Consider the following 14,004-nt stretch of genomic DNA (forward strand, 5'->3'; position numbering starts at 1 on the left):
AATGATTATTTCGATGATTTACAAACGGAATGACGAACTTAATATACCCTCCATACTATGTAAGGTGGAGGGTATAAAAACAAAATTACAGAACAGTTTTACGAAAAACAGTTTCTGTAAACCAAAACTCTGGGCACAAAATTGTATTATGTTGTTATGATATCGTAACAATAGAGGCAAAGACCCCTGGTGATAATATTTTGAGTCTGACTTGTCCTATCTTTATACTTCTATGGCTTTGTATGCACATTTGGTAGAGCTCCCGTAACAAAAGAATTTATTTAAAGTAGATCATACCACCTATCAACATTTGGCTTTAGAACAGTTATAATTTGGTTTCAGAGGGAACTAATATATGGGAGGCATATCCAATTCTGAATCGATGTTAACCAAATATGACGGAAACATTTTTATCTCTTATACCAAATAACATTTCTGTAAGGTCCATGATATCACTTCGAAAAGGACTATATTAAAAAAAATATATATCGGAGCCGAGTTCCACAAAATGGAAACGTATGTCCCAAAATTCACTCCATTTGGGCTGATATAAGCCATTGTTTGCACAATAAACCTGAAATCAGATTAAAGATATATATGGGAGCTATATCCAAATCTATAGCCGATCTTTATAACATTTGGCAGAGGTATTTCTGGGCTGTATCTGATATCTGCTATCAAATATCATTGTTGTCGAATGTATATTACTTTAACGTCACAATGGGATGAAGGACTTTAACGTCAAAATGGGATGAAACATATAATATCTCCCATATGATATTGCTATATCTGAACCGATTTTCACCAAATTTTATTACTTGCTTCTAGACTTAATTCAGTTGGATTTGCCAAAATTCAGGTCATTTGGTGCATAATTAACCCGAAATTCGTTGAAGATATATGGGAGCTATATCTTAATCTGATCCGATTATCACCAATTTCAATAGGGTTCGCCCTTGGGCCAAACAAATATTGTTTGGAAAATTTCATCTCAATCGGATAATAAATGCCACCTGCATTTTGTTCGCAAAAATACATGGACAGACGGGCGGAAGGACTGAAAGGACTCAGAAAGTGATTCTGTGAAGATCCTCAAACTATGGGTCTATCTCGCTTCCCTCTCCATTTTACAAACAAATGTCCTTCCCTCTCCATGTTATGTGGTGTAGAGTATAAAAACATTAATTTCGACCGGGCCGAATTTTCAATACCTCCACGATTTGATAAAAAGCTTTTTTAAAGAAAAGTATCTGGATTCCAACGTGTTCCGCGTTCATTCGTGTAAGCACCTAATGCATGTTTTGCATTTGACATTTCGAAGATGTTAAGGTACATGTTAAGAGTGTAAAATACAAAAAAAGTATCATAAAACAATTCCCATCATCTCTGAATTTATCATAAAATATGCTCTAAGTCAGCGGCAATCTTTGCTTGGAGTCTTATTGCCTGTTATCTAAATACGCAAACGCAAGAACCTCATTTGACAGTCAAAATTTCTCATAAGTGGCTGCAGTCGCTGAGTAATCACAATGTTAAGTGATGTATATTTATTACAGCTATCTTCGAATGGACAAGTGACGTATCTGCCATAAGTATGTGGAAAATCCAGATATTAAGAAGACCAAAAAAAACTTATGAAATTATAAGAGGATAATTTGTAATGAAACAAATGGTTGTATACAATTAATTGAAACAATTATGTAAAAGGTACATATGGTATTGAAACTAAAAAAATTCATAATTGAAAACTATTCCAGCGCCTTCACATTCAATCGGCAAGACAAATAAAACGCTTGGTTTTTAGTCCATATTTAAAGTATTTTCTTGTTGAATTTATTGGTGTATATGTATATTACTATTTTGTTGTTGTCTTAAGTTCATACATACATACCTATATGCAATATTTTCATTTCATTTATGTTTTACGATGTAAAAAGATGTATGTTATATAAATAATAAACTCTATCAGTATATTGAGTTGAAAAACAAGTAAATATTGTATGCATTAGTATGTATGTATGTTGGTGTGTGTGAAAGTATTTAGTATATAGGTTGGGGAGGGGAGGGTATGTAAATTTTCCCTTCAGAAGACTCGGGTATTTGGTTGCATATGGAACAATTGTGTCGTATGTTTTTTGTATTTTCTATGATATTAAGAAGAAAAATATTTTTGTATAATTATTTAAGTTGTTGTTTCTTATTTTTCTTCCATTTCACTTTTTGCAGTTAGAAATGAAGATTTTCTTTCTAAATATGTTACACATCTTAACTTAAAATACATATAGTATATTTGTAGAATTTACTTCTAAAGTACAAAATATAACGTTTAATTTTCATTGGTAGACGTGTTTTGTTTACGGCCTTTGCGTCTCTATAAGAGTCCGATTGCCAAATAAAAGAGAATTTTCTATTAAAAATTCACCAACTCAAAAGAGATGAAAAATATTCGTTTATCCAAACGTTTTTTTTTTAATTGAAAATGAAAAATAACACGCCCTCAAATGGATGAGAAGGAGGATACATGAGTGAAGATAGTAAAAAAGTGGATTAGCAGTACACAGCTAGAAAAATTAAAAATTAAATAAACGCTACGTTAAATTAGGCTTAAACTTCGATGAACGTTTGATTGGTTTCTATAACCAATTACGGCCACCACGTCATATGTTGTTCTCTTTTTTGCCATCCTCACTTTTAGCAGGTTCTTCGGTTTCTGTTGTGTCCACTGGAAATAATAAAACAGTAACAAATTAGAATTTTCATATCAGATTTTATATTTGATTAAATACACTCACTTTTCTCTTTGTCATCTTTGGCTTCGGAATTCTCTGTTGCCTTGCCACCTTCTTTATCGAGCCGTGGTCGTTTTCTTTGACCCTTGTAGGAACGATTATCTCTACGGCCGCCTTCACCCTCATCTTCTGAATCGGAGAATTCATTGTCCGGCACAATACGTTTATCTTTATCGGCCTGAGTTAATCTTTCGTCTTTGTCAACTTTATCTTCATCTTCTGATTCATCGTTGATTGCATCTTCGGGTATCGCCTGAATTTGCACGCCGGGTGCATGTGGTAACATACGCAAGTTTTCAAAGAGCCTGTAAAGAAAAGCTTGGGATTTAGTATTTCAAAATTTTTTGAAATATATATAAACCGGAATCTTTATAGAAAACAGTAAGATCGAATCGTCAATGTTACAAACGGAATGACAAAGTTAATATACCCTCCTTTCCAAGGTGGAAGGTATAAAAAGGATTCTACTTTGAATCGCCGCTGAGGACTCCTTATTGACCCCTGTACATTACACATCGGCCAATCCGCACGTTACTCTGTTCGACTTATCGGAAAGATAGATATAGCAGATCTTCTCGACGAATATCAGCCAATAATTCTGGATGAAAGACCCATGAAGTCAGTCTGATCAATATCTGCTACTCGCAAGTCTGATTCGGGTAACAAGGTTTCGGCGAAACAAGAACGACCGGTTCGACTTTGGCCTTATCATCAGAGTATGCGAAACAGACTGCGTCTGTGCCCTGCCTTGAAGCAAGAGCGTTCATTTACGGACGATTCATTTTTGGGACCGCAAGAACTAGCCAGGACAGTGAACATGAATTATCGTAGTATTCATGTCCTTTTTCCCGTCAATAACCAAGGGTTTCAAAGCGTTTACATCTATCGAAAAATTCTATCTATTTACATTCAATACACTTACCGATTTCTGATCTTTTCCAAATATTCTGTTGTATTTTGATTTGTCATATTGCTGGGACTGATGTGAAGTTTAAAATCGGGACCGAAATATTCAAAGTAATCATTGTATGGCAATTCATTTGCTATTTCCACACCCAGGGCCACCGATGTTTCATATGTCCAACAACGTGATACATTACGAATGGTATAGCCACCACCACCAACCATTAAGAACGGCAGATTATATTTCTTTACAAATTCCACACAACGACCGTGTCCCTTGACCGTTAAATTAAAGCAACCCAAACGATCGCCAGTCAGCGAATCAGCACCACACTGCAAGACCACGGCGGCGGGTTGGAAAGTTTCCATAACTTTGGAGATGATTGGTTCAAATATCGATTCGTATGCCTCATCATCCATGCCATCACGCAGCGGTATGTTAACAGCATAATATTTACCCTTACCAGCACCAATATCACGCAAATCCCCAGTGCCAGGGAAATATTCACCATATTTGTGAAAACTAACCGTCATCACACGATCTGTTGTATAGAAAGCTTCTTCCACACCATCACCATGATGGACATCGATATCTATGTAAAGAACACGCTGGTGATATTTCAACAATTCCAAAATGCCCAAAACAATATCGTTAACATAACAAAATCCAGATGCTTCAGATTTTTTGGCATGATGCAGACCACCACCCCAATTAATGCAAATTTCGGAGGCTTGTTTATTCAGTTTAACGGCAGCAGCAACAGAACCACCCGCAGAAAGCTGACAGAACTCATAGAGACCATCAAAGACAGGACAATCCTCGCCAACGTTAAACCGTTGCATTTGTTTGTTGTATTCAGTCATATTGTCGGGTCTTATCGATCGTAGGAAGCGAACATATTCATCTGAATGGAATTTGGTCATTTCATCGGCAGTGGCTTTGTGGGGACGCTGTGGGAAAGAAGAAATATAGATTTATTATTAAATATTAAAAAATGAACAAAATCAACACAGGCTAAGCCAACAGGTCTACCCAGCATTCATATGTGGCAATCATACCGGCACAGTCAAGAAGTAATAAAACCTCGCCACACCAGACATTAGATGGAGTAGTTTTGGCACCTGAATTGAAGTCCGTATTTTCGGGATAATATTCGGGCAAGACGAATAAATTATTTTAAATGGTTCGATTAGTGTCGCTATCAATTTCCTGGACGAACTGATCATTTCCATCAATGACCGGATATCAGGCGAGGAGAAAAACATTATACACTGGCCCAACTTTAATCCGGATATAGTACAGTTATGTTAATTATTAACCTAGTTCTACTACTAACTCTAAATTAATAAAGAAAACTGACTGGTATGAGTTAAGTCCATAACGAAAATCTTGATGTTTGTCAAACTCAATCTTAAACGAAAATGTATTGAGTATCTTACACTTCTTTTATTTTTCCTTAAAAAAAAAAAACATTTATGTTTTAATCGTACTAATAAAAATATCTTTCTATCTCGAAAAGTTTTAAGACAGTCCATTGAAGTAGCTGATTTTCTTAATTTGATGTCTGGCTCATCTTATTAGCGGGACAATCTTGTCAATACAACTTATACAAGAACATCTTGGTACTATGTAAAATGTAAAAAAAATTAATTACATTTTAAAAATGTTGCGACGAAATTGTTGCATGTTGCAGCTTGCAGGACAAAATATAGAACTTCTTTACTGTGTCCTATCTGGAAATTTAGTTTTTCATCTCAATTCTTTTGGAAGAAAAACTCTTTTTTTCATTCATGAAAAATGTCTGTCTGGTATTCGAACAGGCTTGTGAAATTGAATACGGCTCTTTAAAATCGTGATACTTAGTTCTTAATTATTATTATCTCTTCAAATGGACCCTGATAATCTATACAATGTAAGATCATATATTTTCCTTTTTTTCTATTAGAAATATTTTTTTAAACTTACATAAATTTCCATTTTTCTATAGAGCCCATAGTTGAGCAACAGATTATGGGTCATACGTATACGATGAGGTTTCATGGGATGTCCCTGGCCATAGTAATAGTTGCCAATATCACCTATGAAGAAGGGAAAGAGAAAACAAAATTATTATCATGAAATTTCAAAACAAAGTGCTGTAAACAATTTCAATATTTCCATTATTCAAACAAAAAAACATTTTTAAATCGAGAGTCCTCCGTAGCGTCATATGTTTTCACACAAGCAAGACACTTTTTTTTCTCATAAACGACCATACCCACAGAGTACACAAAAAAACGCGCACATTCTACAAACAAAACGCAACGAGCAGAGCATCTACCACATTGTACTTTGTATACGTGCAAACGCCGGCAGAGAGATGGCAAAAGACTATCGTCTTGCAATTCACACGTCGTCCAAGGTATGGTCGTTCGAACAAAGTGTTGTGTACAGCGTAGTGTGCTGCGATGTATTGAAAAGCCGATGGTACAGTCGTTTTAAATTATGAATATTTACAAATGGTCGTGAGAATTGCATTAACCAAAATTGGTAGCCAGTGTTTTGGAACGAAAAAAAACTTACCAACAAGTTAAACATTATATTTAAGTAATGAAAATAAAACAAAATTAACTTACTGTCATAATAATAGCACACTCTTTTTTTACTATGGGCAGACTGCATGATGATGAATTTGTTTTTCTCTACTTTTAGACTAAATTGATTTCCACTATATTATTTTCTAGCTATGGTTGGTATTAAAAACCGTAGTTTAACGCAAATAGTTTAAACAATGTTTGCCCAGTTCTGTGTTTGTTGATCGTAAGTGATGGTGGGTGCCAAAGAAGAGCGCGTCTTTACTGGGCGAATTGTTTTTGGAAATGTCTGTCCAATTCGTGATTTTCCTTTAGCCGACTTAGGGATCTGTAAGTCGATTGTCAACTTATCGATTTTTGGTGTCATATTATAGAGAATCGAACAATCGATTTTATTGCGGTACACATTATCGATCTGATTGGCAAATTTACCTGTTATTCTTAACAAAACGCCAACAGCGATGATGCGAAAACTTTGAATGGGATGTTGCTTTTTCACGATTTTCTAGCGATTGCTTGAAGAGTTGAGAGATTTGAACCAACTGCTAACCACCATACATTAAGGGGAATGATATGAAAGCATTAAAATTAAATAATTAAAGAACTATTCTTCTGCACTTTAATCTAAAAACCAAAATTCCAAAAATTTATATTTTTTTGAAATTAACATAATTTATTGAAAATTAATTGTTTTGTTTACATTTTTGGACATATAACTCTGACACTTGTATTACGTACAAAACAAATTTGTATGTGGTTGGTGTTACATTTGTTGCACAACAACCCTTTCTGTTACTTGTATTATTCTACAATGGAGCAAACCAATTATGACAATAAAATGGCAATGGGCTGGTTTCCATTTGATTATCAATTTTCGCCTCAGTTTTTTTTTTTTTTTTTTTTGAGAAATAATTGTCTATTTATTTCATGAAATTAATTACAAACAACCACTTATGTTTACAAAAAGCTTGACATATCTTTGAAACAATGCATTTATTTTAAAGGTAAGATGTAATCATGATAGGAGAATATTGGTAGACGCATTGACACAGCTGATGGGACAATGAACTGCCAAACCAATTGGGATTGAAAATGTTGAATGAAAAATTATTTAAATTTGTAAAAATTGTTGAAATACGCGAATTAAAACCACCTCCGAATGAATTCGTATAAGAAAACATTTCAAAATCTACTTATATTTGAAAAAACATTACAATTTTTTTTGACATATCAATGCTACCAAGCGTTGATGCATCTGCCTGTACTATAAAGAAAATATATAACAACGGGCATTACACATACAAAAACTATATTCATTTTATTACATATCTAACAAAAGAAAAATATATATTCAGGTGTTTGCTATGTCATACTTCAGCCATAGCCATATGGCTAAGGGTATATATCATTTGATATATACTAAACGTGCCCCTTTGAAATAAGGGGTTTAGACCCTAGGTGTCTTTGGATCAAATCCGTTTCAGGACATTTGGAGTCGATTTAGCGATGTCCGTTCGTCCGTTTGTCTGTATGTTGTGCTCAATAACTCTTGAAGGAAATGTCCGATTTGATCCAAACTGGGAACATCGCAATATTATTGTCAAACTTAGATCGAGTTCGGAGCTCTCCTTCGGCCTACTCCTTTTGGTACTTCTCACACAAGATGTATACATTTTTTTAAGAAAATAATTTACTGCACAGAAAGAGAGAGGATAATGCTCTAACTTTGCGAATCCTAACATTTGAATTGACGCTAGCCCATGTCAGAAAATGGAAAATATCGGCCCACACCATCAAGTACCTGCCTCACAAAGGATCAATATTTTGAATAATTATATCTCTTATAAAATGTTCTTGTCCGATTGTCTTCAAATTACACACATCACCATATATCGATATATCGGTCCACTTCTTTAAGTACTTACCCCACAAAGGGTCAAAGTTTTGAGTATCCAGTATCCATTTTGAGTATCATAAAATACGAAATTAACATCCGATTCCATTCAGACTTTGTATATCTTAATATTTCCATCAACACTAGAGCTATTATAAAGATGATACAGATTGGACCATTTCTTCTGGTACTTCCCACAGAAAGGGGTCATATTATTGAAAAACGAAACGCTCAAAAAAAGAGAAAAAAACAACAACCTCTCTTCAAATTTCTCACATCTAAATATCTTGCTAATGCAAGATCTGTTGGGAAGATGATATAGTATATCTCCCAACCCTTTCTGGAACCTCACCCACAAAGGGTCACAATTTCCAATACTTATATCTGCCACAACTTGTGAAACAAGTCGGCGATTGTAGTAGTTTATCGACATTAATGATTTTGCATAAAACTAGATATAAATGTTCGATTTCCTTGAAATTTCGCACATACCAATATTTTTATCTGTATTAGATGAAGTATGAATATGCAATACTTCGGTCAGCTATATCTGTTACCTCATGCATATTTCTACATTTTTCAAAAATTTGTACATATCTCATATAATGTATAGGAAGTAGTTGTTATAGTCCAAATTTGGCACGTTGTAATATTTTTATCAGTCTTAGGTCAGATACGAATTGGTCAATATTGGCCAACTGCTTCGGAACCTCCCCCCTAAAGGGTTAACAGTTTGAATAATCATAACTCATGGCTGGGGGTATAAATCTGTCGGCAAATCCGACTGATACTATTTTACTTGTTGAAAATTTATTTGCGACCTCTGCATTGAGATTCTGTAACACTGCCTTTACACGGTGACATTTTTTAACCATGCCATTTTTTATTGTTGGTAAAAGGTGTAGAGAGACAAAGATAGAAGAAAAAATGGCACGATAAGCCACCGCACAGGGTTACATGCCATTTTCTTTGCATTTTTCTTTTTGCTTCTTCCGAATTTTTTATAATTTTGACATTTCATATCGTTTCTTTATTGTAATTTTTGATGCGTTTCTTTTATTGTGATGTAATGTTTTTAGTGATTGAATTGTATAGTGAATTATATGAAAATTAATTGGAAGTATTAAAAAGTAAAAAAAAGAATGTTAAAATAAAAGTTAACAATGTAATATTTAACACCTCAATAACTTTTTCCATCATTTCTTCTTTAGATTTACACATTTAATTTTAAATCAGTCCTTTATAAATATCTGTTACAAACAATTAGCTCTATACGAAATACTGAATAAAATAAAATGTCAGAAAAAATGCCAACCACTATTATCGAAAAATGCCACCGTGTAAAGGCGCGAAGATTTACGCAGAAAAAAAAAGAGAATTGATAAAAATGTCAGCTAAAAATTGCACAGTGTAAAGGCAGTGTAACTCCTTTGGATATCGTGGAGCGGGCTAAAAAGTCGATAGCAATAAATCGATTATTTGATTAATCGCTAGTGGAAAATAAACAGAGATTAATACGAAAACAACAACAAAGAGAAAAACAAAAATATTTCGCCGAGTAAACAACAATGTTGCATTAAAAAGTACTTTATTATTAGATCAAAAAGAAAGTATCTAAAAATATTAAAACAAAAAAGCAAAAATCAATTAACATTTTGAAACGATAAAAATTATTTTAATAGACATATTTATATGTCAAATATTTGAAATACACTAAGCTACCGCTAACAGTTGTATCGTTCGGTACTCGCCAGAGAAGGACGACTTAAAACGCAGAGTTGCTTTTACTGTAGTGGTGTAAAAATTTTTACAGCAAATTCTCGTTCAGTCTTGGTTGGTGCGTTCGTCGTGTGTGAAGAATTTTCTGCTCGGTGTGTTTTTCCGTAACGTAGAGAATAAATAATAATAGAAAAGTCTAAATAAAAAGAAATCAAGTTTTTTGTATTAAATCAAAGTGGCTCGCTAAGCCACATTTGCCCAGTGCCATTCTTTGGTTCGTTGTACAAACTGCGACAACAGTAAAAAGTAAGTTTGTGTGTGCGAGGAGAATACATAAATTGAAGCGAACGAGAAAAATTGTCATGTAAATGAAGTTAAAACATGTGTGGGTAAACGAAGTGAAGTGAGAAAAAATATATGTAAAAATGCATAAAGAACAACTCCACAAATGTGGAGTTGGTGTTGAAAAGCAAATAACCAAAAGAAAAAGAATTTATAAAGAAAGCAAACAAATACAAAATAAAAGAAATTTTCAAATCGCTTCTTGTGTGTGCACTAAGAAACCAACATGGATTAAAAGAAAGAGAGAGAGAGCGTGAGCATAAAAGAAAAAAACCAAACGAACAACGAAAAAATATAAACAAATTGAAATTAATTCAATTAATTTAATGTTCAATGTTGTGCTCTGCCGCTGAGACGGCGGTAAGCACAACGCCAGCGGCTGGCGGCGACAAAAAGAGAGCGTTGAGTGTTGGCGAGAGAGTGTGTTGAGTGTTGCCGAAGAAAAAAAGGTGGAGGCTGTTTATGGTGGTCGGTCGGTTGTTTCGATGTTACGGGTTTGGGTGTGTGCGTATGTTTTGTCTGTCATATTTTCCTCTATCCCTCTCCTGGTCTCTTGTAAATGTTGTTTTTTTCTTATGCTGCCGCTGCTTCTTCTACTTCAATTAAATAAATTAAAAGAATATCTTCCTTGTTTTTTGTTGTTGTTGTGGCGGCTCAACAAACTAGGAGCTCCATTGTCTGCCAATTTTGTTTTATTTCGATGGGGAACAATTTCCTTGTTATCTCTGCATACTCCCTGTCGTCTTATGTGGGCATTTAACTTCGTTTTCGATCCGGTGTCGATTTTAGTTTTTTTTTTTGCTGAATAATCTGCCCCTCCCCTTCCTTCTCATTCCTTTGTCCTTTTCACTGGATTTTTTCGTTTTTCTTTTTTTTTGTATAGTTTCTCTTGCTTTATGACTTTGTTTTTGCAAGTTTTGTTTTGTTACCTTGCCTGCCTATTGGACTGTGGTGGACATAACATAATCTTGTTCAGGAACCTCCCAAACGATGGATATCAATAAGTAGCAAGCACTGTGTAAGGTGGATAACCCGTATTCCAGGTGCTGGTGATTGGGTACAATGGCAGCAAATAATTCTAGTGATTGGGAGGTTTTGTTGATTTGGTCTATGAAGTGTATTTAAATCCATATAATAAGGTGTCAATATAGCCATAAGAAACTCGAGGTATCCCCATAATTTGGTAAGTTTTTATACTCAGCTGTTTGTTTTTTTTTTTTTTTCATTTTTGGCAAAGTTTTTATTTTATCTGTAGGGCTTTCGAAATCCTTCTCATTAATACCTATAAATCAGAACTTTGAAGCGAAATCAGAATAGAGCTGCGGATTTTTTTCGTCACAACAACATAATAACTTTCTGTGAAATTACTGGAGATGAAGTGAATTAAATGGCACATCTTATTCTGCTTCAAAGTACTCCAGGGCATAAATTCTCGTTCCATGAAAATGTGAGAAGAAATCTTTTATAAAGGAAATATTTTTTACTTCATATTCACAATTCAGCCCCAGCCTAGACCTCGGCACTGTAGGAGACAATTAGGCCTATTAAGTATTTTAAAATTAAAGCCGTACAAATTATATATTAATTGGGTTCAACCGACCCAATTTGATGCTTTATTTATAACTATGTTTCTGAGATTTGCCAATATCATACGGCCACTGAAAAGGTTCACAATAGTCATTATAATTGTTACTTGCCTGGATATGAACTTTGAAAATAGTTGAACCTAGAACCTTGAAAATAGTTGGATAATTGTATTCTAAATGAACCTCAAATGGGCACCAAGTCATTACCACACGATTTTTTTTTCATAAAAAACTGCAACAAATTCAAAATCCATAATTTTACTTTTTTTTTAAATTTTATTGAAAGCAATAAATTTCGGAAATAGCATCAAATTTTAGTATAAGTTTAGATTTGTTCGCATTGGTCACCTTTGCAACGAATTATGACCTTCAAACGGCCAATGAAACCGCCATACGCGGTATTTTGACCTATTGATGCCACGGTCGATTAATACGAGCGGAGAGCGCCCATCGCCCTTAATGGCGGCCCACACTATCACCTATGCCGGCGCTTGAGTTCTGGTGGCCAACCGAACGCGCACATTTTCAGTTGACCTCTTTGGCAAGTAAACACGATCATTTTGTTTGTTTACAAACTGCTGGACATCGAATGTTTTCTCATCGGAGAAATCCAAATTCTGCAGTTCACTACTTTCTTCCAACTCTTTAGCTTTTTTGAGTCTATTTTCTTTCCGTTGCGGTGTAAGTTCTTACACTTTTTGAAATTTCAATGGCTTTACCTGCTAATGTTTCTGTTTTCTTCCGTCCACTTTCTAGACGTCGGGCTACGCTACCAGTATCACGGTACGAGCCACAGAGTTCTTTTCTTTCCTTCGAAATTGAAGGACACACAGACGTAAAAATTTTAAATTATATTAAAGCTTGTTTGAGAAGTACTTTTAAAGTCTTTCCAATGATTAAATCAATAATCTTTATAAAAATATGGAAAAATCCTGAGCTGTCGATGAATATAATAATCTACTTGAGCTGTACAATAATGAAGGGTTAAGGAGTGTAGGAGGGAACAGATTACCTCCCATATTATTCGATGTTTCCCCCCATGCTTTAATTTGTGGTACAGAATATGATCTCAATTCTAATATCCTTGACTTTAGATACGGAAATATCTTTGAAGTGATAAAGTCAACCGTTTCTATGGTTTTGGGTTTGTACTTCTTAAAAAAAAAACTGTTAATCACAACTTTTTCATACAAATGCATTCAACAATTTTAAATATTATCATGCAAGTCGACTGGAATTAGCGTTTCGTGTTCCCAAAATATGATGCATCATTAAACAGCTCTTAATTATTATAAACTGGACGATGCGTCGTAAATAACATTTTTCCTATTTTATTTATGCCTATGCCCCTATAGTAGTGTAACAGGGCAATTAGTTGGTATTTTTTTACTAACATCTTTTTTTCTCTCGCGTTTTCATTGTTCTTTAAGTGTTCGCAGGCTGACAGACTGACAGTCCATATGGTGGTCTATTACCACCATATGTTCACAAATGGAATTGAGTGAAATTAAAGAAGATTTATATTTGTATAATGGCATTTAGTTGACCTTCAATAGCATTAATAGTTGTTTTAATAGAGTTTCTAATTCTCAACAAGTTTTAATTAGAGGAAAATAAATGACAATTTCCTTCTTTTTTTTTTTTTGAGGAGCTATATTTGCAATTGAGTTTTGGATATCATTTATATTTCATAATTATTGCAATGGCGTTTTTTATAGGACGTCCAACTTTGCCTGTAAGTGTATCCAGGTCCATAAGCGCTCACAGATTACATTTTCTCAAAAATCTACCTTAAGTAATAGATGCATGAAATCTCTTTTTGCTGACAGATTTTTCTATAGAAAATTCTAAGGACTCCACGAGTAGTTGCTAAAATATGTCTGTAATACTAATGAAGAGAAATCGATGTATATAGTATTTTATTATTATTTAAACAATTTATATAGTTTTTTGAACATTGGATATATTATGGGATCCAACCAACAAAAATGAGATTTTAAAGCAATATGCTATAAAAATTTGCCAATTTGGGGACTACGTTGGTGCTGTTTTCGTATTTAGGATGTAATGTGGCGAAAAGCTAGTTGCTCCCGAAGTCGGGCGGAGATTATCTTCCCTACTATCATCTGGATTATATTCACCAGATGAAATTCGAAACGTCTATTTTTAATTTTTAACAGTTCATTTGTAATGCCTA

General features: G+C 34.2%; 2 protein-coding genes across 3 annotated transcripts in view; one reads left to right on the plus strand and one right to left on the minus strand.

The window, feature by feature from the left end:
* Positions 1 to 1,797: 1,797 nt before the first annotated feature.
* LOC101901606 (histone deacetylase HDAC1) lies at positions 1,798 to 6,571 on the minus strand. Its single transcript, XM_005191518.4, has 5 exons — positions 6,309 to 6,571; positions 5,659 to 5,771; positions 3,712 to 4,643; positions 2,793 to 3,094; positions 1,798 to 2,722 (listed from the first exon to the last, which is right to left on the minus strand). The coding sequence occupies exons 1-5, from the start codon at positions 6,352 to 6,354 to the stop codon at positions 2,658 to 2,660; spliced, it is 1,458 nt and encodes a 485-aa protein (XP_005191575.1). The 5' UTR covers positions 6,355 to 6,571; the 3' UTR covers positions 1,798 to 2,657.
* Positions 6,572 to 9,976: 3,405 nt separating this feature from the next.
* The window catches only part of LOC101901281 (tyrosine-protein kinase Src64B), a 128,963-nt gene continuing 124,935 nt past the window's right edge, over positions 9,977 to 14,004 (plus strand). For both annotated transcript variants that reach the window (XM_005191517.4, XM_059131241.1), the window contains exon 1: positions 9,977 to 10,185. The gene's annotated coding sequence lies outside the window, so the exon portion shown is untranslated. The remainder of the gene's footprint in view (positions 10,186 to 14,004) is intronic.

Source organism: Musca domestica, unplaced genomic scaffold, assembly GCF_030504385.1.
Source record: "Musca domestica strain aabys unplaced genomic scaffold, Musca_domestica.polishedcontigs.V.1.1 84, whole genome shotgun sequence".
NCBI classification, from domain to species: Eukaryota; Metazoa; Arthropoda; class Insecta; order Diptera; family Muscidae; genus Musca; species Musca domestica.